At 36.2% G+C, this 22,975-nt stretch overlaps 1 protein-coding gene across 3 annotated transcripts in view; it reads left to right on the top strand.

The window, feature by feature from the left end:
* LOC123864644 (5-hydroxytryptamine receptor 2C) overlaps positions 1-15,667 on the top strand; it is a 114,990-nt gene extending 99,323 nt beyond the window's left edge. For 2 of the 3 annotated variants that reach the window (XM_045905249.1, XM_045905247.1), the window contains exons 6-8: positions 6,324-6,447; positions 13,183-13,290; positions 14,366-15,667. In XM_045905249.1, coding sequence (XP_045761205.1) covers positions 6,324-6,447; positions 13,183-13,290; positions 14,366-15,272 — 1,139 coding nt within the window. In that variant the 3' untranslated portion in view covers positions 15,273-15,667. The remainder of the gene's footprint in view (positions 1-6,323; positions 6,448-13,182; positions 13,291-14,365) is intronic. The other variant, XM_045905250.1, reaches the window with a different exon arrangement.
* Positions 15,668-22,975: the final 7,308 nt, after the last annotated feature.

Here is a 22,975-nt window from a genome sequence, read left to right as displayed (position 1 = left end):
GTGAGGAACCTCCTCACAATGCGTGCCGTCTCAAGAACCACTGCCTTCTGTATCTTTAATTTTATTATTAGTTAAATGGATGGGCCGTGTAAAGTTAAACAGACAGACTGGGAAAGCCTTTAACTGTAATTCAAAACCTGCGGGATTATAATTGACGTTTTAAAAGGTACAAGCGGATTATGGAGGTCGAGGCTCTCTTGACGTTCGTTTCAATTCAGAAAACGTTATTTGCGGTCTCGTTTGAACGTTTCATTACGTAGATCCCATTTCGTACGTAATCTTTTTCACCTGATGGAGTAAACTTTTATTGGGGTACATAAAAGGGAATGAGATATTTAGCATATATAAATTACTAGAGGATGCCCGCGACTTCGTCCGCGTGGGTTTAGATTTTTAAAGATCCCGTGGGAACTGTTTGATTTTCTGGGATCAAAAGTAGCCTATGTCCGTCCTCGGGATATAAGGGTCGTGAAAAGGTAGCAGACAGACAGACAGACAGATAGACAGACAGACACACTTTCGCATTTATAATATTAGTATGGAAATACCTATGGATGAATTTTTTGTCTTGTTAACTAGCTGATGCCCACAACTTCATCCGCGTGAATTTATGTTTCTAAAATTCCATGGGAATTTTTTGATTTCCGGTTTAATAAGTGGCTTATGTCACTCTCCAGATCTTTAACTATACCCATGCAAAAAATCACGTCGATTCGTTGCTCAGACGCGACGTGATTGAAGGACAAACAACAAACCAATAAACCAACAAACAAACACACTTTAACAACAGTTTGCAACAGTTATCAAACTAATATTATAAAGGCGAAAGTGTGTGTGCATGCGTGTGTGTGTGTGTGTGTGTGTGTGTGTGTGTGTGTGTGTATGTGTGTGTGTGTGTGTGTGTGTGTGTGTGTGTGTGTGTGTGTGTGTGTGTGTGTGTGTTTGTTACTCCTTCACGCAAAAAGTACTAGACGGATTGGGCTGAAATTTAGAATGGAGATAGATTATACCCTGGATTAGCACATAGGCTACTTTTTATCCCGGAAAATCAAAGAGTTCAAATCAAATCAAATCAAATCAAATTTCTTTATTGCGAATTTGGGTAAACAGTGGAGATGTTACAAAGATAAAAAAGTACAGCCAAATTCTGCTTATAAGCATGCAATATGTTACATTAAATTAAGATACATTTTTGTCACACAAAAAATAAATAAATAAAAATAATAATTAAATAATAATAGCAAAATGTCCAAAATTAAAATACAGTTATAACTTTTTTGAGAGGTAATCATTAATTGAGTAATATGTCTTTTCTAATAATAGTTTTTTCAATTTTCTCTTAAATAAAGGAAGTTCACGGGTCTCAATTATATAGCTGGGCAAGTGATTATACAAAAGTGGCCCAGTGGAGAAAAAACTTTTAGAAAAATGAGCAGTTCTACAAGAGGGGTGCTGTAGTTTATACGCATGTCTTTTACTTTTGAGATTTTTATACAAGTCCAAGTTTTGTTTAATAAAAATGACAGTCTCATAGATATACATACATGGCATAGTCAAAATATTATACTTCTTAAAATAGGGTACACAACTGTCCGTCATTTTTAACCCCCGACCCAAAAAGAGGGGTGTTATAAGTTTGACGTGTGTATCTGTGTATCTGTGTATCTGTGTATCTGTGTATCTGTGTATCTGTGTATCTGTGTATCTGTGTATCGGTGTATCTGTGTATCTGTCTGTGGCCTCGTAGCGCCTAAACGAGTGAACCGATTTTAATTTAGTTTTTTTTGTTTGAAAGGTGGCTTGATCGAGAGTGTTCTTAGCTATAATCCAAAAAAATTGGTTCAGCCGTTTGGAAGTTATCAGCTCTTTTCTGGTTTTCTTATTACTTTTATCCCAGGACCACCAGAGGTTACGTATTTTCTGACACAGGAAATATGTACGATTGAGTAGTGTTAGTAAGTACTAAGAAAGCATGCCTAGCCTACGTGCTAGCTTGCTTAGACGGCCAATTTTCAGGTATCTGATAATCAAGGTACATAAAACCATTACTTACCTCACGTAAATTCTCCAAACTGATTTTTACGTATATTTTAGGCAATATCCTTAAAAATATGTCGCCAATACTTCCAGACACTTCCCGCGTCGGCCGTATTGCTTTGCAGACGCTTTAAAGCTCCCAAAATAAGTAATTACTTAACTGCACGTAAATTCTGATGCTCCATTTTTATATATGTCCACCAGACAACTATTTTAAAACCTTTTACAAGAAGACAGACCGATCCAGATCCAATTATCCCCTAAATTCAATTTTAATGCCTCTGTGGGTTTGAGCGCGAGGGCATCATTATCTACGCGCATGAGACTGAGTAAGACATGTATTAGGATATATTGACTTCTCTCTCACTCTCTTATAGTTTACTTATGTCAATTAATTATTAATATAAAAAAAAAATCAGCTAAAAATTAAAAAAATTGAAGAATTTACATGAGGTAAGTAATGTTTTTATGTACCTTGATTACCTGATACCTGAAAATTGGCCGTCTAAGCAAGCTAGCAGGTCTGTAGGCATGCGTTCTTATTACATACTAACACTACTCAATCGTCCACATTTCGTTCGTCAGAAAATACGTGACGGCTGGTGGCCCTGGGATCTTTCACTATTGTAACAGAGGTTCATAATATTATGTCAATTGGCAAATGTCAAGCTGTCAAGATGGACGTTGCTTAGATACATAATTATTTATTTGAAAATAATGTTTTGGAAAACTCCGATACTTTGGATCGTAGGCGCGGAGTTTCTAATTTATAAAATATTATAATCACAGTTAAACGAGAAAACATCAATTCAATTATAATATCCAACAGTCAACCAAAGGCCACGAACAATCAACCCAAACCCAAACCATAGTCAAACTATTTTTAGGGTTCAGTAGGTATCTGTAGAAAAAAAAAGATGTAGTCGCGTAGTTGTGCATGGCACCATTAAATATCGTAGGAGGCGATGACCCTCCGCGTGGCTGAGGTTCCCGCATCGTAGTCGCTTTGTCGCGCAGGTTTGGATGATGCATTAGGCGCACCTTCTTTATATTTTATCTGCTTGAACTCAGCTTATTTACTTTGACAAAATACGTTTAAAATTCATCATCATCAGGATCAACCCATCGCCGGCTCACTACTGGGCACAAGTCTCCTCTCAGAATGAGAAGCTACCACACTGGCCAAGCACGTATTGGCAGACCTCACGCACCTTTGAGGGAGCATTATGGCCAACTCTTAAGCATGCAGGTTTCCTGACGATGTTTTCCTTCACCACTTCGTTGTCTGTCTGTGTGTCATCTTTCAAGAGAATCAAAACTTATAAATTGGGTACTTCCCGTTTACGTAGAATCATGAAAGGCAGGTAGCAATATCTTATAGCCCAAGCACTCTACTCCTGTGGCCCAAGTAAACAGAAAAATCCGACAACTGAATTGTCATTACATAAAAAAAAAACTTGTACGGAACTCTTCATGTGTGAGGCAGACTCGCACTTGACCGGTTTTTGAAAGTTATGTCAAATAAAAATTTGACATGCAATAACAAACAAAATGACATACAAGCCACTTTATTCCTTATTTCATCGGATGAAAGTCGATTTCAATTTAATCGTATATCTTAAAAAAAGCGAACTATTATACGACTACGTAAAATGGGTAAATTCTTAAAGCAACGACATGTTAGAAAGAGATATTTCGTTTTGGTCGTGTTAAACTATGTGAGTCATTCAGATAATTCTTGATTTAGTGATTGATGTTCGGTCAAAAATATTTCATGGAACGTATAATTAACATAACATTGATGTTACTTTTGAAGAGATATTAGCTGCCTTATTGGATTTATATTATTATAGAAATTGGGTTTTAGAATGGCACAAATAAACGGTAATTTATGAATAAAAGTTTAAAAAGCGTGAAATAAAAATTAAATTAAAAATTTAAAAAACCCCCGACACATAAACCTCTAAAAAGTAAAAAAATAATAGGTAAGTATGTATGGGCCCTTTAAGAATAGTATAAATAGTAAAGTTTTTATCCAAGCGTTCGTTGCGTCGGGGGACCGCTAAAGACTATTCTTTCTACAACAGATGACTTTCATAGTTTACGATAGGTAGCGGTCCCCTGGCGCAACGAGCGCTTGGATAAACACTTTACTATTTATACTATTCTTAAAGGGCCCATACATACTTACCTATTATTTTTTTACTTTTTAGAGGTTTATGTGTCGGGGGTTTTTTAAATTTTTAATTTAATTTTTATTAATCTAAATATTGCCCTTAGACATTTCTTTTGCGCTTTGAATGCAGCCTCTTTTTCAGTAGAATTACCCCAGAATATAATGCAATATCTCAATAGTGAGGCAACATATCCATGATAAACCGTCAATAGTGCTGGTACATTAACCGTTTTACCTAGCATATAAAGTGCAAAGGAGAATTGGTTCAGCTTAGTGCAAATATGAGTTACATGCTCTTTCCAATTTAGGTTACAATTAATATTCAGTCCTAAAAATTTCGTTACATTCACTTCATTGATAGGTTTGCCCTCATAATTTATATCCAAAGCACACGACCTGTTTTCTCTAAGTGCAAAACTCATGAGGTTGGTTTTATCTAAGTTAATTTTAAGTCGACGAAGTCGAATGCCTTGGTTAAATCCATAAATAAAGCACAAACTGGAATTTTGACGTTTAGATTATGCATAATAGTGTTAAGGAATTTATAAACTGCCATATTTATGGTCTTGTTTTTACGAAATCCAATTTGCTCTTCTGCAAAAAAATTATTTTTCTCGAAATAACTATTTAATGACTTATAGATAATAGTTCCCACGGGATTTTTGAAAAACCTACATCCACGCGAACGAAGTCACGGGCATCAGCTAGCACTTTTTATAAAACAGTCCAAGACCCTACTAAATTATAATGTATTGTGTAAATGGTCGAGGGACCTAGGCTCTTCACGTAATAATTACTTGACTTAATAACGAGTGTTGTTAATCGTTAAAATTACATTAAAGTTTATAACACGCTATTTAAACTTGCCATACATTTAAATAAATTACAGCTTGTATTTAAATACCGTATTACTCTAGTAGTAAACTAATTAAATGGCTATATTAAACTCAAACTAATTCGTTAAAAGCTTTTGTGTTTTCAGCTGAGAGCTTTGTCCACTTATATCTGTGAGAGAAACACTATTAAGAGGGTCTCTCCGTCACTCGCTTCATACAAACGTAGTTCCAATTTAATTTGAATATTAAGCAAGCAAAGTCCATGAAATTTTGCAGACATATTCAAGAAACTAATATCTATGTCTGTGGTTTTCCAGATTTCTGTTAAAATATTTGGTTTCAAAGTTACGCGGTCTTAAAAATTTACATACTAATCTTTGAGCCCCTGTAATTTTAAAACTACATATTTTTAGAAAAATCTAAAACACCACAGACACTGATATTAGTTTCTAGAATATGTCTGCAATATTTCATGGACTTTGGTTGCTTAATATTCAAATCAAATTGGAACTACGATTGTAGGAAGCGAGTGACGGAGAGAGCCCTGTTAACTATTTACTTATTGGTCAAACGGCATTGGAATTTGTATTGCTTACATCGTTTTCACATTAGCCTATCCAAAGTGGGCTGTGGGAGATGAAACGATGGAGACCGAAAGGACGATATTCCAAAAACAATTTCAACACTTCACCCAACAATCCATCGAGCGACCAAGCCTCGCGCATATTTTTTAATAACGTTGTGTCCAAGCATATTGCAACATTATTTTTTTGCACGCTCTCGCATGTAAAAACCATTATATTAGGCATTACCGGTAGGGTAGTAAACAAACTAGCCACGGCCGAAGCCTCTCACCAGACAATCACACTTCACACTAATATTATAAAGGCAAAAGTTTGTGTGTGTGTGTGTGTTTGTTACTCCTTCACGCAAAAACTACTAGACGGATTTGGCTGAAATTTGGAATGGAGATAGGAAAATCAAAGAGTTTTTATCCCGGAAAATCAAAGAGTTCCCACGGGATTTTGAAAAACCTAAATCTACACGGGTGAAGTCGCAGGCATCGGCTAGTCTCATAATGACTGTAAAACCTAAGACTCGAAATTTTGTTCCCATAGTCGAATTGTATTCTGAAGGGTCGTGAACCTACCGCTTTACTATCCCAAGAGAACTCTTACCATCATGTGAGTAACGCGAAGAGGTCACAACCACCAGCAATGAGGAATACGACTTTAAAGAAGAACCTTGTCATCAAATAATTTTCTTTTTACCAGAACGCCGTTGCACCTGGAGGAGGTTCCTCAGTCCTAGAGGAGGAACACCGCAGCATTCAGCAGCCTCCACGGAGACGGAGTTACCGCCCATAGATACCAGAGACCTTTGGCTTCAAGACTCTAGGTAAGCTATGTAGGTTGATACGCACTATGTGTGGCCTACTGTACAATATACGATGTAGTTTGTGCGGCCTTATTGTATTGTTGGTATATTTGGTGAAACAGACAGAACAAAAGCTTAAATTATCTGTATGGTAAAACATGCGGCCTTTGCTATGTATTTTATGAGTTTATATTAATTTTTATGCAGTGAACGACAAAGCAAAGAAATCGGGATTTTAACTATAATAATTATATTCTGTTAAAACGCGTGCCGTGCCGTGACTGGCCGACTCAAAGTGACAGTTACGGAGTACAAATTGAATTGAAGATGTGTTCAGTAGATCAAATGCATCGCTCACCACGGTAGAGATTTCATTACGTCAAAATTGAGCGTGTGGAATATTTCTATGCTTTGTCGTTCAAATTTTGTGTGTTTATGTTTTTGTTACCAATTTTAGATAACGTTATTTAAGTGTATTTTATACTTTGAAGACTGAAATAAACGCTACGCATAAGCACGGCAGAACGGTATAATGAAAGCGCACGCGCAATGGTTAAGTCAAGGCAGGAGTGCACATTTTACGTGAGCTTCGCAGTATGAACCCCTTAATGGTTCCTAGCATTAAGGGTCCGCGTAAACGGGCCACTGGCCACATCCACCGGTGGCTGGCGATAAGCTGTTTGCATTGATTTTTAACGCGTTTTGTATGTAATTGCCACACACGTGTAGCGAGTGGCGTCCACTTGCGACTCAGTGTACGTAAGCGCGCGCCGCGCCGGTGCCAAACACTCGCGACTATACGCAATCTATAGAGTGCGCTTTAACTTTACTTGACTTGAATTTCAGTTAAAACAAGACAGATTTATGCTAGCCGTCTAACGCTGTCTCGTTTTAACAGTGACTTAAGTTTGAGCAAAGTCAAAGTTCGCTCTATAGATGTCCACGACATGTTGCCGGTGGCGGCCACTCGCAACTTACAGCAGGAGAGTGCTACAAATTGTAGCGGCTACCGACCACTAGTAGTGGCGGCCACCGACTACTCGTGGGAGGCATCAACCACCTTCTTTTGCGCGGTACCAAAGTACGTAGCGCGTGACAGCCACTGGAGACTGTGGTCGGTGGTCCGTTTGCGCTGAGCCTTAAACTTCATTTACCGCGTTGGGCATGTTACGAACACGCAGCGTTGTATGTTTCAGGCCTAAATACTAGCCTACTATGATAGCAAAGTATTCGTATAATAAGGGAACAATGTATGCGTGCATGCAAAAGACATTCCGCTAAAGTATGATTAATGTTTCAGCGTCAAAGCTACAAATATTTTGGCTATGCAAACGGCACATTTTCGGTGCTCATTGTTGTTGTGCTTTGTTGTTTTTCATTGCCTTTTGAAGTTCCATTTTGGTGCGTTTCATTTGCGTGACTTCTTCCGCATTCCACACACACGCATGCACGCTCGCACGCACGCACGCACGCATGCATACACACACACACACATACAAATAGGTTGCGTCTTGGAAAAAAGTTATAGGATTAATTCAAACATCTTTTTCATACCACATTTTATTTGATTTTCACCCCCTAAGTAAGTTTATCATCAAAAACTCATATTTGAGTAAAAGTTGAATACTCTGGACATGATTAGGAATGTGTAAACGAACAGTATTCTTTTTAACCCCCGACCCAAAAAGAGGGGTGTTATAAGTTTGACGTGTGTATCTGTGTATCTGTGTATCTGTGTATCTGTGTATCTGTGTATCTGTGTATCTGTGTATCTGTGTATCTGTGTATCTGTGTATCTGTGTATCTGTCTGTGGCCTCGTAGCGTCTAAACGAATGGACCAATTTTAATTTAGTTTTTTTTGTTTGAAAGGTGGCTTGATCGAGAGTGTTCTTAGCTATAATCCAAAAAAATTGGTTCAGCCGTTTGGAAGTTATCAGCTCTTTTCTGGTTTTCTTATTACTTTTATCCCAGGACCACCAGAGGTTACGTATTTTCTGACACAGGAAATATGTACGATTGAGTAGTGTTAGTAAGTACTAAGAAAGCATGCCTAGCCTACGTGCTAGCTTGCTTAGACGGCCAATTTTCAGGTATCTGATAATCAAGGTACATAAAACCATTACTTACCTCACGTAAATTCTCCAAACTGATTTTTACGTATATTTTAGGCAATATCCTTAAAAATATGTCGCCAATACTCCCAGACACTTCCCGCGTCGGCCGTATTGCTTTGCAGACGCTTTAAAGCTCCCAAAATAAGTAATTACTTAACTGCACGTAAATTCTGATGCTCCATTTTTATATATGTCCACCAGACAACTATTTTAAAACCTTTTACAAGAAGACAGACCGATCCAGAGGGCCAATCATCCCCTAAATTCAATTTTAATGCCTCTGTGGGTTTGAGCGCGAGGGCATCATTATCTACGCGCATGAGACTGAGTAAGACATGTATTAGGATATATTATTGACTTCTCTCTCACTCTCTTATAGTTTACTTATGTCAATTAATTATTAATATTTAAAAAAAACAGCTAAAAATTAAAAAAATTGGAGAATTCACGTGAGGTAAGTAATGTTTTTATGTACCTTGATTACCTGATACCTGAAAATTGGTCGTCTAAGCAAGCTAGCAGGTCTGTAGGCATGCGTTCTTAGTACATACTAACACTACTCAATCGTCCACATTTCGTTCGTCAGAAAATACGTGACGGCTGGTGGCCCTGGGATCTTTCACTATTGTAACAGAGCAGAGGTTCATAATATTATGTCAATTGCCAAATGTCAAGCTGTCAAGATGGACGTTGCTTAGATACTTACATAATTATTTATTTGAAAATAAGATAATGTTTTGGAAAACTCCGATACTTTGGATCGTAGGTGCGGAGTTTCTAATTTATAAATATTATAATCACAGTTAAACGAGAAAACATCAATTCAATTATAATATCCAACAGTCAACCAAAGGCCACGAACAATCAACCCAAACCCAAACCATAGTCAAACTATTTTATGATTTTTAGGGTTCAGTAGAAAAAAAAAATGTTGTAGCCTCGATTGTTTTAGTCGCGTAGGTGTGCATGACAAGTCTCCTCTCAGAATGAGAAGCTACCACACTGGGCAAGCACGTATTGGCACACCTCACGCACCTTTGAGGGAGCATTATGGCCAACTCTTAAGCATGCAGGTTTCCTGACGGTGTTTTCCTTCACCACTTCGTTGTCTGTCTGTGTGTCATCTTTCAAGAGAATCAAAACTTATAAATTGGGTACTTCCCGTTTACGTAGAATCATGAAAGGCAGGTAGCAATATCTTATAGCCCAAGCACTCTACTCCTGTGGCCCAAGTAAAGAGAAAAATCCGACAACTGAATTGTCATTACATAAAAAAAAAACTTGTACGGAACTCTTCATGTGTGAGGCAGACTCGCACTTGACCGGTTTTTGAAAGTTATGTCAAATAAAGACATGCAATAACAAACAAAATGAAATACAAGCCACTTTATTCCTTATTTCATCGGGTGAAAGTCGATTTCAATTTAATCGTAGGTATATCTTGAAAAGCGAACTATTATAGGTACGACTACGTAAAATGGGTACATTTTTAAAGCAACGACATGTTAGAAACAGATATTTCGTTTTGGTCATGTTAAACTATGTGAGTCATTCAGATAATTCTTGATTTAGTGATGTTCGGTCAAAAATATTTCATGGAACGTATAATTAACATAACATTGATGCATAGACCTACGATTTTTCGCATTGATGTTCCTTTTGAAGAGATATTAGCTGCCTTATTGGATTTATATTATTATAGAAATTGGGTTTTAGAATGGCACAAATAAACGGTAATTTATGAATAAAAGTTTAAAAAGCGTGAAATAAAAATTAAATTAAAAATTTAAAAAACCCCCGACACGTAAACCTCTAAAAAGTAAAAAAATAATAGGTAAGTATGTATGGGCCCTTTAAGAATAGTATAAATAGTAAAGTTTTTATCCAAGCGTTCGTTGCGTCGGGGGACCGCTAAAGACTATTCTTTCTACAACAGATGACTTTCATAGTTTATGATAGGTAGCGGTCCCCTGGCGCAACGAGCGCTTGGATAAAAACTTTACTATTTATACTATTCTTAAAGGGCCCATACATACTTACCTATTATTTTTTTACTTTTTAGAGGTTTACGTGTCGGGGGTTTTTTAAATTTTTAATTTAATTTTTATTGTATTTTAGTTTCCATACGTTCAGTACTTAATCAATTTGATTATAATATTATTATAGTGAACGACATTGTTTTAATTAACTCATTTCCTTATTCGCTTAAAAGGTAAAATAAAATTGCACACCATAAATTACACGCAAGGGAGACATTACGTTTTCCTTGAACTTACACCCTATTGCTACTAGCATTTCCTTGTTATTTTAACACTGACTAGATTTTTAATTAAACTTGATTTACTAAGGAATGTTTAAAGAGACGTTAAAAAATTGCATTTTCGGAGAGCTGATTCAGAAACTGATATCCAGATTTCAGATGGGGTATTATATCCGTCATTTAAAAAAATATTGTAATATACATATTCTTACCATAAACTCAGAATACATAATAGAAGGTAAAGCTATAAATTCAATATGAACTCCATCTCACACAGCAATAATTATTAAGAACATAATTTTATTAGTGGTTGCTGGGTTTAAACTGCTTAGTCTACACTAGATTTTACAGCATGGCATATTTCATATTCATATTAAGGGTACGTTTCGCTATCTAGATACCGTAGTACCGTAGACATATTTAACTGATAATGGTATTATTTTATGTATGAGGCACGCATAAATATTATTGAAATCTATACTCTGGTTTTATATTACACATGCATAAACGAGAATTTCATTCATACCCTTTAATTCAGAAAGAGAGTTTAGAAAGAGATCTCCATTGTATCCAGTAAAAAAATCGTGTTGTGATATAAAGTTATGATACAAATTATTACCTCTAAACTAAATTAAATTTGATTTTAGTTTCATTGGTTAAGAAAGCAGATTCCAACAAACAGAATCGACAAGAAACTCAACAATTACTTTTTTCAAAAGGCAATAATATATTTAATAGTTTAATTAATGTAACAAATCAGCTAAATGCAGCTATATCATATTATTATCATTGTCCATCGTGCTAGTACAATGGAACCTTAAATTGCACATGCTATTCCAAGCTTAAATTTCATTGAAACGGCATGTTCATTAGGCCATAACATTGTTAGAAACTAGATAACACGTAGGAAGGAACTAAATGGAATGCATAACAAGGTTATGCAGCTATGCATTCTTGATAGAACTTGTATTAACTTGTAATACACGCATAATTAATTAACATCTCTAGTTGTTGTATAGAAGCAGGCCTTACTTAGCGGAAGTCCATGATATACAAGGAACCAAAAGTTTAATTTGCTATAATCCGCTAAACCAAACAAATCTATATGGTACCACGCAGCACCACACAGAACCCAAAACCACTCGACGCACATTTCGCCCCAACACCGGAGCATCCTCAGGAGATGTAGACCTTACAAGTCCTTTGTCCTATTTGTCTGGTTTAGTGGATTATTGTAAACTAGATGATGCCCGCGACTTCGTCCGCGTGGATTTAGGTTTTTTGAAATCCCGTGGGAACTCTTTGATTTTCCGGGATAAAAAGTAGCCTATGTGCTAATCCTGGATATTATCTATCTCCATTCCGAATTTCAGCCAAATCCGTCCAGTAGTTTTTGCGTGAAGGAGTAACAAATACACACACACACACACACACACACACACACACACACACACACACACACACACACACACACACACACACACATACAAACTTTCGCCTTTATAATATTAGTGTGATTAGTGTGATAGTGTGATTAAGCTTTTGGTTCCTTGTATCTTTAGTTGTGTCTACACGTTTCCCATTAACACAAAATTGTTCAACTGTCAAACAGGCAACGCACAGCTTAAACCAGTGGGTATAGAAGTATGAAAGTTTGTAAAAGAGTTTCTCATATAACATTATGGGAGCATTAAAAAAGATTTTTTTTAAATTCATTAGCAAATCGTTCTGCCATGCTCTGCCGTATCTACCCAGCCTTATGGATTAGACTTCATTTTGATGTCGCTTATTATGTGCATCGATGTATAAAGATAGGCCTGTTGAATGCTCTTGAATATTGAAAGAAATCTGTCCCTTGTGTAATTTCGTTTTTGTTTTAGTTTCCGACAGTGTTTTGCAAGTTTTAACTACGCATACGGAATTATTATTATCAAACTACAACTTAAACGTCTAGGAGCGCGAGTCCAAACGATGATCAAATAAATTTAATTTTGCAAATTAGATTACCTAATTTGATGAGCGAATTGTAAAGTAAAACTGTTTTAGGTATGACTTATGATCTCACGGACTCAGATTTACTTCTTCAGACGACCGTATTTGTAATCGTTACCAAGTAGAACAGCTGTTTTAAAACCGCCATCTATTTTGGAGGAAGTAGTTAGTGCCATAGATTAAAAGCTATGATATACCGATACATTAATGATAAACACCTTTTAACGTATCATTTTTTTTTTAATGTTTTAAAAAGTATTTAGTTCTACTTTAACTAAGCGTTAAAGTTAAACGCACTGCTTTTAGTTTTCTCGGGCCTATCTATATACGTCGATGCTTATGTGTGTCTAACTGTGTCTGTGTGCTCATATCGTGTTGTGTGTGCACAGCGAGCCCGCGCCGTCAGCAATGAGCGCACTGCAACATTTCGGAGCAGAGATGTTGCGCCTGTCTCGAGGCTTGGAAGCTTCTGCGGCCGCTAAGCCAACGTACAGAGGGTATACAATTGGCATTTATTTGTTCGCATCTAAATTATTCGCCGATACAGATTGCTTAGCTTACCATACCTATTCAATGTTCAGCTTTTTTTTTTAATTGAAAATATTACAATAAAGCCTAAAACTAGCCTTATCTAATTACTATACAAATCATGCCCTCGTGGATTGGTGCCAAGAATACTGACTGCATTCCCGCGCTTGGCCAGCCAGGCTGATCCGTTGCGTAAAAAATGAGCCACCCCTTCTGTCACACGATGAGACTCTTAATCGCGAGGAAACGTCTCTCTTCCATCATTGTTACTCACATTTCGCAAAATAAAGAATCATTCATTGGTCCGTCAGTTATTAGCGTTTATGTAAGTATAATTTAGTTTGAACGGGAAAAAGTCATGATTTAAAGTCTCCACACTTTGACGAATTAACTTTACTCGTGCGTCACGTTTTTAACACGAAAATTCAACTAACTTGAACCAAAACAACAATTGACAATCTTTGAATGGCTACTCAATCTGTATTGGCTATACCCTAATTAATGTTGCCTTAATAACGCTTTACACTAACATTCCATTAAGTAGAAAGCAAGATATTGTTAAGTATAAGGCATTTTTTCTCCTTAGCACCTAATTTTGTCAATCTGGAGGTGGGCGTTAACAACTGCGACACAGTTTTGTAACTAACACAGTTGTTACCGTACCTAATTTACTTTTAAGGCAATGTAAAGAAATTTAAATAAAGACTTTTTTCATTTTTTTTTCATTTCATACAAATCCAAAAATCTATCCATTGTGATTTAAAAAAAGGGTTAAAAATAATATTCAGTCTATAAAATTCTAAAAAGTTTGTAATAAACTGTGTCCCTTACAAGTCAATAATGACGAAAACAGACTTACAACTTGTAACCCAAAGAAATGCCACATTATCCATCGAGTGATCGTACATATAACCAAATCGAATAGTTATGACTATCTACTTAGTTTGATTTGGTTATATGATTTGACAACACTTTGTTCCGGGTCAGATCACAGATTGTAAGTTTTTTTATGTGCAAAATCATTTAATATCATTTTTCTTACAGGACAAACATATGTGAACGAGGAGGGATGCTCACTCCTGGATCTCTGAGTGTCTCTTCAAGCTCTCCATCATCAATGCTCCAAGACAAACGTCGTCTGTCATCTGCAGGTGATCCAAACACACCTTTGAATAGACCTCGAAGTGCATCTGATGATGAAACCAATGACGGCTTACTAGCCCCTGTTACATTAACAACGAAGTCACGAAGTTCCGAAGATGGACTGTTACTACCGCCTCCTTGCACTTGTCCATACTTTGGCACAGATTCCACTCCACCTAGAAGACAAAATACAGAAGTTATAATAGTACCGGGAGGAGATATTAACGGATGCAATGGATACCCTCGAAATGGTATGAAAGGAGACGAGCCTTCAACTCCTTTCTTTAGAAGATCCAGTCGAGGGGCATCTTCTATGGTAACTTGGGAGGAAGCGCGAAGATTTAGGAGAGGTTCAAGTTTTGGTGGTGCGAGAACAACACTGTCAACCCCAGTAAGAACCATAAGAAACCAAAGATCTATTAACAATCGATCCCAACCGCAAACGGCGAATCCCACTCCACAACGCCAACTACCAAGAACTCATCATTCCAGAAACTCGAGTGTGATTTCTAGAAACTCCTCGCGCCACGGAAGAATATTACGCCTAGAACAGAAGGCTACTAAAGTACTTGGAGTTGTGTTCTTCACGTTTGTCGTTCTTTGGGCACCATTTTTCATCCTGAACATGGTACCAGCTGTGTGTCCAGAATGTGAGAGAAGAATTTCCAGTTGGGTTTTCGATTTTGTGTTGTGGTTAGGTTACGCGAGTTCGATGGTTAATCCTATATTCTATACGATATTCAATAAGGTGTTTAGGCAAGCCTTCAAGAAAGTGCTATCGTGCGAGTATTGCACGGCGAGTAGGTAGCCAGCACCCTGGGAGCGCGTCCGGCCGGCCTCTGACCCTGGCCTTGGTGCGCTCTCAGTTAACAGAAACGTTCGATCTCAATTCGTATGAACTTAATAAAAAGCTTTAATTAAATACGCTTTTAGCTTAGTACTTCAGTTCGTGGCTTCATAAGATGAGGTCTAGTTTTTATTCCAGCAAGAATTCGTTACGCAACGGGTATTTGTATTTTCAATTGTGAGTTTTATTTTACACAAATCTAGTCATTTAAAAAGGGTATTAATGAGGGTAAGGGTATTTATAAGTTATTTAGGTACTTTTTACACTAAAAAGTTCATTCGGTGAAGACAGGTCAATGCCGAAGCAAGTCCATACCGAACGAATATTTGGCTCGACATGAGGTTGTCAGGCAAGTCCCCACCAATACTTTTATTTAACAGGGCTCTCTCCGTCACTACCTCCATACAATCGTAGTTCTAATTTCATTTGAATATTAAGCAACCAAAGTCCATGAAATTTTGCAGATATATTCTAGAAACTAATATCTGTGCCTGAGGTGTTTAAGATTTTTCTAAAAATATGTAGTTTTAAAATTACAGGGGCTCAAAGATTTGTATGTGAATTTTTAAGACCGAGTAACTTTGAAACCGAATATTTTAACAGAAATCTGGAAAACCACAGGCATAGATATTAGTTTCTAGAATATGTCTGCAAAATTTCATGGACTTTAGTTGCTTAATATTCAAATGAAATTGGAACTACGTTTGTATGGAGCGAGTGACGGAGAGACCCCTCTTAAACAACGTATCTATATTAATTAAATTAAATCAGTTTACTAAAGATGTATCTAAGAGTTTATGCAAAATATTAACAGTAGGACTGTTATGGGTAGATAAATCTAATTTTGACATAATTTTATTGGGGTCGTTTATGTAAAATGTTTGCAAATTACTCCGTGAAACTTTGTGAAACTGTCCTGTGGAATTTCTGTGGATTTCCTTCCCTTAATTTTAGACCTGTGGTAATCCTCAAATACGTTAAGAACTTACTTACATGAGTAAAGTTAGTTCTTAAACTAATTGTGGTATTCTAATACCGTAAGGTAAGGCGTATGTTACTTCAAATTAGTTTCCTGTGTTTGTAGGAATACATTGCATAATTAAGTTATCCCAATGTTAGCTTTATTATTGGCAGGAATTAAATTTGCATAAACATTATATCAACTAAATTGGGATGTATTATATTATAGCCGATGCCCGCGACTTCGCCCGCGTGGATTTAGGTTTTTGAAATCCCGTGGGAACTCTTTGGTTTTCCGGAATAAAAAGTAGCCTATGTGCTAATCCAGGATATTATCTATCTCCATTCCGAATTTCAGCCAAATCCGTCCAGTAGTTTTTGCGTGAAGGAGTAACAAACATACACACACACACACACACACACACACACATACAAACTTTCGCCTTTATAATATTAGTGTGATAGGTTAAAATAAACTAGTCATGTACAAAACAGATGAGTCGCGGTGAATTATGAATACATAATTATTACAAGACACGTGTAAATTACTAATTAGGTGAATATATAAACTAGTAATTAATTAATGTTTTAGTGGCAAAATTAATAGTTTTTTTTTAAATAATCAATTAAAAATATAAATCCAAAGATTGCCTAGTTATTTTATTTCTTTTATTATTCATTTATTTTAATGCTATCTGATCTTTACGAAATAAAGCTTCTGTTTAAAGTATTAATGTACCTAATTTTGTCCAAAAAAAAATATTTTCTCTAGTCTCAAACCATTTTTTTAATTGTTTAACGTACAAATTATTATTAAAAGTAATTATACTCAAACGGGTTATAATTTATTTGATAAATATAATTTATAAAGTAATTAAGATATTTATGTTTAAAATATCAATTATGATGTTAGTGTTTTGCCTAGTTTTTGTACGTTGACTTACTCGTTTATTAATAGACGTTGTTTAACGGTTGTTTAGCTAAACAGCGTTTTGTCTTTTTATTCTAAAAGTCGAATTACTCATGAGAGAAAGAGAGAAATCGATGTGTAATTATTCACTCTATAAACAACGCTTGTTATTAAGGCCGTAAGCATTTAGCTATTTGTACCTGTATATCGTGTAAATAAAAATGGATGAATAACTATGAATGTATAAATTTAATTAATTAATTCATAAACAGTAGGGCTAGTTCAGACAAACGGAACCCACACGAGTCGAATTCTAGCCTTAATACATGGATATTTATTATAAATATTCGATTAAATAAAGCTATTTGATCGTAGTAACATTTTGTTTTATTACCTTCTGCTTCTTTTCTTGTTTAGTAGCTTTTATTACCTTCAATCAATTAATATCAAATCCAAATGTTCCCTGGCACAAGCTTTACGCTTAATTGGAGGGGAAAGGGAAGTATTAGTCATAATTAGCATGGCTAATATTCTTTATAAAAAAAATGACAATTTTGAATATAAAAATACAGTAGAATACAGGCAGCTAGAGGTAGTTAAAGTTAGGTTATGGTTAGCGTTAAAAAATCACCAATACACCAAAGATATTACAAACTCCAGGTAAGCAAAGCTCATACAAAAAAGGTGTGGTGACCCTCAGCAATGAGACTCAGATAACAGATCAATGTAACTTCAGTCAGTAAGACCATGACTGTACCAAAATAACAAGTGAGACGACTTTCCTTCACTATCAAGAGACAGATGTCCACCGCTGGACATGGGTCTCTTCCACACGCTACGGACTTGCGCCGCCCGCCTGAATCCAGCGGCTTCCTGCCACTCGTTTGACTTCGCCAATCCTCCTAGTGAGGGGTCTTCCAACGCTGTGCTTTCCGGTGCGAGGTCGCCATTCTAGCATCTTACGACCTCGTCAACCGGAGATGAATTCTACCATGGTTATCCTACTAATCACACTAATCACACTATCACACTAATAATATTATAAAGGCGAAAGTTTGTATGTGTGTGTGTGTGTGTGTGTGTGTGTATGTTTGTTACTCAATCACGCAAAAACTACTGGACGGATTTGGCTGAAATTTAAAATGGAGATAGATTATACCCTGGATTAACATATAGGCTACTTTTAATCCCGGAAAATCAAAGAGTTCCCGCGGGATTTTGAAAAATTTAAATCCACGCGGACGTAGTCGCGGGCATCAGCTTCAGTTGGTTATATTTTGTAAACTTGTAACATTGTAAGCCAAACATAAATATTGGTAGGTAAAGCGAACAAAAAGAGTTCTTGCAAAAGATTTTAAAGTATTTCATGTCCATGACACAATAATACGAAGAATTTCTCAAAGTAATATTCTTCAAAAGGATTCCTCTGGCCACGGAAAGTTGTATAAAATGAAATATTTAATAGACTAGAATTTCAAACCGGTTTAAAGTTATGTGGATATAAAATATCTAAGAGTAATCTCTGAAGTCAAGATTTCTTAGAATTTTGATACGATTAAAAGAGATATGCAAGTAGGAATCTAATTAAATTTTCTCTTTTAATTAAGAAATAGTTAAAAACATTGAAAAATTCCTGCTCAAAGGGGTCGCCTTAACTTTCTCAAATGAATTTTTTATCAAGGAGGCTGATTAACTTACTTGATCCAGCTCAATAAGGATAATGAAATGAAATGAAATATTTATTTAAGACTAGTTGATGCCCGCGACTCTGTCCTCGTGGATGTAGGTTTTTAGGGTTCCCTACCTCGAAAGGAAAAACGGCACCCTTATAGGATCACTTTGATGTCTGTCTGTCTGTCTGTCCGTCCGTCCGTCCGTCGTGTCTGTCTAGAAAACCTATAGGGTATTCCCGTTGACCTAGAATAATGTTTGGCAGGTAGATAGGTCTTATGGCACAAGTACAGGAATAGTTCTGAAAACGCAAATCTAATTTGTGGTGAAGTTTCAGCTAAACGAGGCAGATTTATGCCAGCGGTATAACGCTGTCTCGTTTTAACAGTGTTATAAGTCTGCGCAAAGTCAAAGTGCACTCTATAGATATCAACCTTAGTTCGGGGCGAACTACAAGTAAATAACAATATCTCTATCATAGTTGACAAGTCTTCATTGAGATAGACCGTCGCTAGGCCGAAATTCAGTCGGGTCTGGGTCTTTAATTACCCCGTATTAAATCTTATAAACTATGAAATCTGGATTATAATTATAACCCTTAGTTAAGGAATATAGTAATAGAAGATATTATTATATCCTCCTTCTAGGTCAAGAATAACATGTAATCCTTTACCACAATCCCGGGTAAGCTTCGCCTTAATCAACTCTGTCCCTTCAAAGATTTCAATTATAAACACGAGACAGATGAAAGGTTTTCGCATATTACACAAACTCAAATGCAACGTAGACTCTATTCCAACTAGAGCTTGAGCTCCGGAGTTCCGGTTTTGGTGTAACTTCGGAGCTTCGAAAGATTACAGGTTCGTCTGTAAAACTGGAGCTATTACCATAACCGGAGTTTCTAAATTAAAAATTTATAACACCCCCGACAAGTGAAGGTTACAGTAACTAGAAAAGAGCTGATAACTTTCAAACGGCTGAGCCGATTTTCTTGGATTATAGCTAAGAATACTTTCGATCAAGCCACCTTTCAAACAAAAAAAAAATTATTAAAATCGGTTCACTAGTTTAGGAGCTACGATGCCACAGACATACACAAATACACACGTCAAACAACACCCCTCTTTTTGGGTCGGAGGATAATAAAACTTACTTAAAAACTTTTTTCAGCATTTTCATAAATATAGTACCTACAGAGTCTTCATGAATTGTACAAAATCGTAAAATAAAGTTTCCTTTTAATTTTTCTAACAGATTTGTTTTTTCCGGAAACGGAGGACCATGTTTGGTGGCGTGCTCTTGGAAAGGGTTATAGGGTTATATAGTTACAGGCTGATGGAATGGAATTGAAAATAATATCCCTTCACAAGATAGCTTCCCTCAAATATGGTTGGAATTTTACCACTTTTAACTCAATACCGGGTTTTCAATTAAAAGTGAAAATTTTCGACGCTCCTACAAGTTGGAAAATGTCCGTTCATTTTAATGGAAACGATGCAAAACGACCATTTGTACGATCAGTTAATTGAATTACGGTCTTTATGTCATTATTTTTCACGCTGTCTACCAAATTGAGAAGCATTTTCGAACACCAAGCTGATTAAGATTTGTTGCATGATAATATAATTATTTCTGTACCCGTGGAAGTTCTGCAGAATGGGACCGGCTTGGCCAATTTTATTCTGCCGGAAAAAAAATATCAGAAATGATCAATTCGAAAATGCGAAAATATGTATGCGTTAAATTTTTATGTCCTAATCCTAATAATATTGTAAATGTGAAAGTTTGAATGTTTGTTACTCCTTCACGCCACTGACTGAACCGATTTGGCTGTTTAGAATGGAAATAGCTTGTACCCTGAAATAAACATAGGCTACTTTTTTCCGGATAGTTACCTGATACCTTTTCACGACCCAAAAGTTTACCGATTCTGACGAAATTTGGTACAGAGTTAACTTATATCCCGGAGATGGACACAGGAACTTCTTATCCCGGAAAATCAAAGAGTTCCCACGGGATACCTAAAGACCCATCCGCTTAACCGATTTGTATGAACCGAGGTAGCTTGCGTCCCTGTAATTGACGTAGGCAACTTTTTATCCCGGAAAATCAAACAGTTCCCATGGGATCTTTAAAAACCTAAATTATCAACAATCTCTAGTATAATATAAAAATCCAATCATTCACAGAAAGGTGCACTATTTACTCTTCAACAAAACCATCTTGGAGACTATTTGATACACAGTAATTCATCTCTGTACACGCTGGGTGTATTGTTCATTATATTTGCCCATACTTCTTTTAAAAATAATGAAAATCTAGAAGTATAACTTTTTGCAAACCTTTCAGAGAAAACAAAAAGTAGAGATATAATAATACTGAAAGATGGTTGTAAAGAGATTGAAGAGATTCTCTACTTACTGGATAGTAGAAACCAATTTAGTTGCAATTCTCAGATGGAATTCTTGTATTGTAGTTTAATGCCGGGAGGCTTGAATGCGGGATATGATTGTACGAAGTTGTATTTGTTGGAAATTCTCGTACTGTTATTGGATTAAAAATATTGCACTGTGAAATTGCTTTTCATATTTTCTTGAAGGAATTAAGTAATATTGTAACAGATGTTTGTGCTTGTAATTCTTGTTGAAATAGAATTAGATTTCATGTATTGTAGATAGGTATTTAATATTTAAGTGCGTTTATCCGCAATCAATCCGTGTTACCACAACCAAGTAAGTAATAATTTTATCAAAAAAAATAAATGAATAACACCAATGCTCTATGGCAATTTTTTTTTTTTAATTTGGCTTCGGTCAGAGCGTCGGGCGTGAACCCAAAAGACGCAGGTTCAAATCCTGCCAGTTCCGCAATTTTCGATATGTATTTAAAAACTATTTTGAAAAATTTTCTTGTTTTTACCAAAACATTATCATCAAAACTATAAAAATCTGTGCTTGCAAGTTTCAAAAACAGTTTCCAAGTTGAATAGTTAATAAAGTATATGGTTTCACTAGATCGAAATTGCCTGAGATACCATACCATACCAGCTAGGTTGCAATCCATACCAAGTGGCTAGATTCATCTCTGTCAAACTCTTATACGAAGTTATTGCTCGAAGTTCCGCTTACATAAAACATGATCGATTTTAAAATGCATTGCTGATAAAAATTTAAATTGATACACCTATCAGTATGCGAAGGAAAAACAGACTATGCATTTTAACAAATAAATTAGTAGATAATCTAATTTTTTTTTTCGTAGTGGCGTTAAATAAAACTTATATCTATGCATTTCAAGTTTCTAGATCAAACGGTGCAGTTGTACGTTTTATATCTATGCATTTCAAGTCTCTAGATCAAGCGGTGCAGTTTACAATGTCAGCCAGTCAGTTTTCATATATTATTTTAAAATTCTTATCGCTATCTATTGACGGTTCGCGGGTAGTAGTTCCCAGGTAGGTACCTACGCTCAGTGGGGTGGACGCTTCGGATCGGCATACAAAACCTGTCATTTTGTGGCACACATCTACACCTACCTACCAGCGTTTATTATTATTAGTCCATTTCAGTGAGACGGCTAATAATATTAGGCTAGCTATTCATGTCGGTCAGCATGAGCAAACATCGGTGTGTACTCAGCGAAATTAATTAATATTAGAACAGCCGATGTCAAGTCTAATTGATTGAACGGGTGAAAGTTTTCGAGCAGGAATACACGGGCGGTTATATGACCGACGCGCGCGACGGACAAACAGTTGCCTCGATTCATCAAATAATAGAATAGAATCACACTAATCACACTAATATTATAAAGGTGAAAGTTTGTATGTGTGTGTGTGTGCGTGTGTGTGTGTGTGTGTGTGTATGTTTGTTACTCCTTCACGCAAAAACTACTGGACGGATTTGGCTGAAATTTAGAATGGAGATAGATAATATCCTGGATTAGCACATAGGCTACTTTTTATCCCGGAAAATCAAAGAGTTCCCACGGGATTTCAAAAAACCTAAATCCACGCGGGCGAAGTCGCGGGCATCGGCTAGTAGAATATATTTTTATTCTAGTAAACTTTTACAAGTGCTGTAGCAAGAACTAAGGTTTATTATAATACTCGTACTACAATCTA

The sequence above is a fragment of the Maniola jurtina genome, chromosome 4 (genome assembly GCF_905333055.1).
Source record: "Maniola jurtina chromosome 4, ilManJurt1.1, whole genome shotgun sequence".
Classification (NCBI taxonomy): Eukaryota; Metazoa; Arthropoda; class Insecta; order Lepidoptera; family Nymphalidae; genus Maniola; species Maniola jurtina.
Note: the sequence above shows the minus strand (reverse complement) of the source record. Positions and strands in the feature narration are given on the sequence as shown.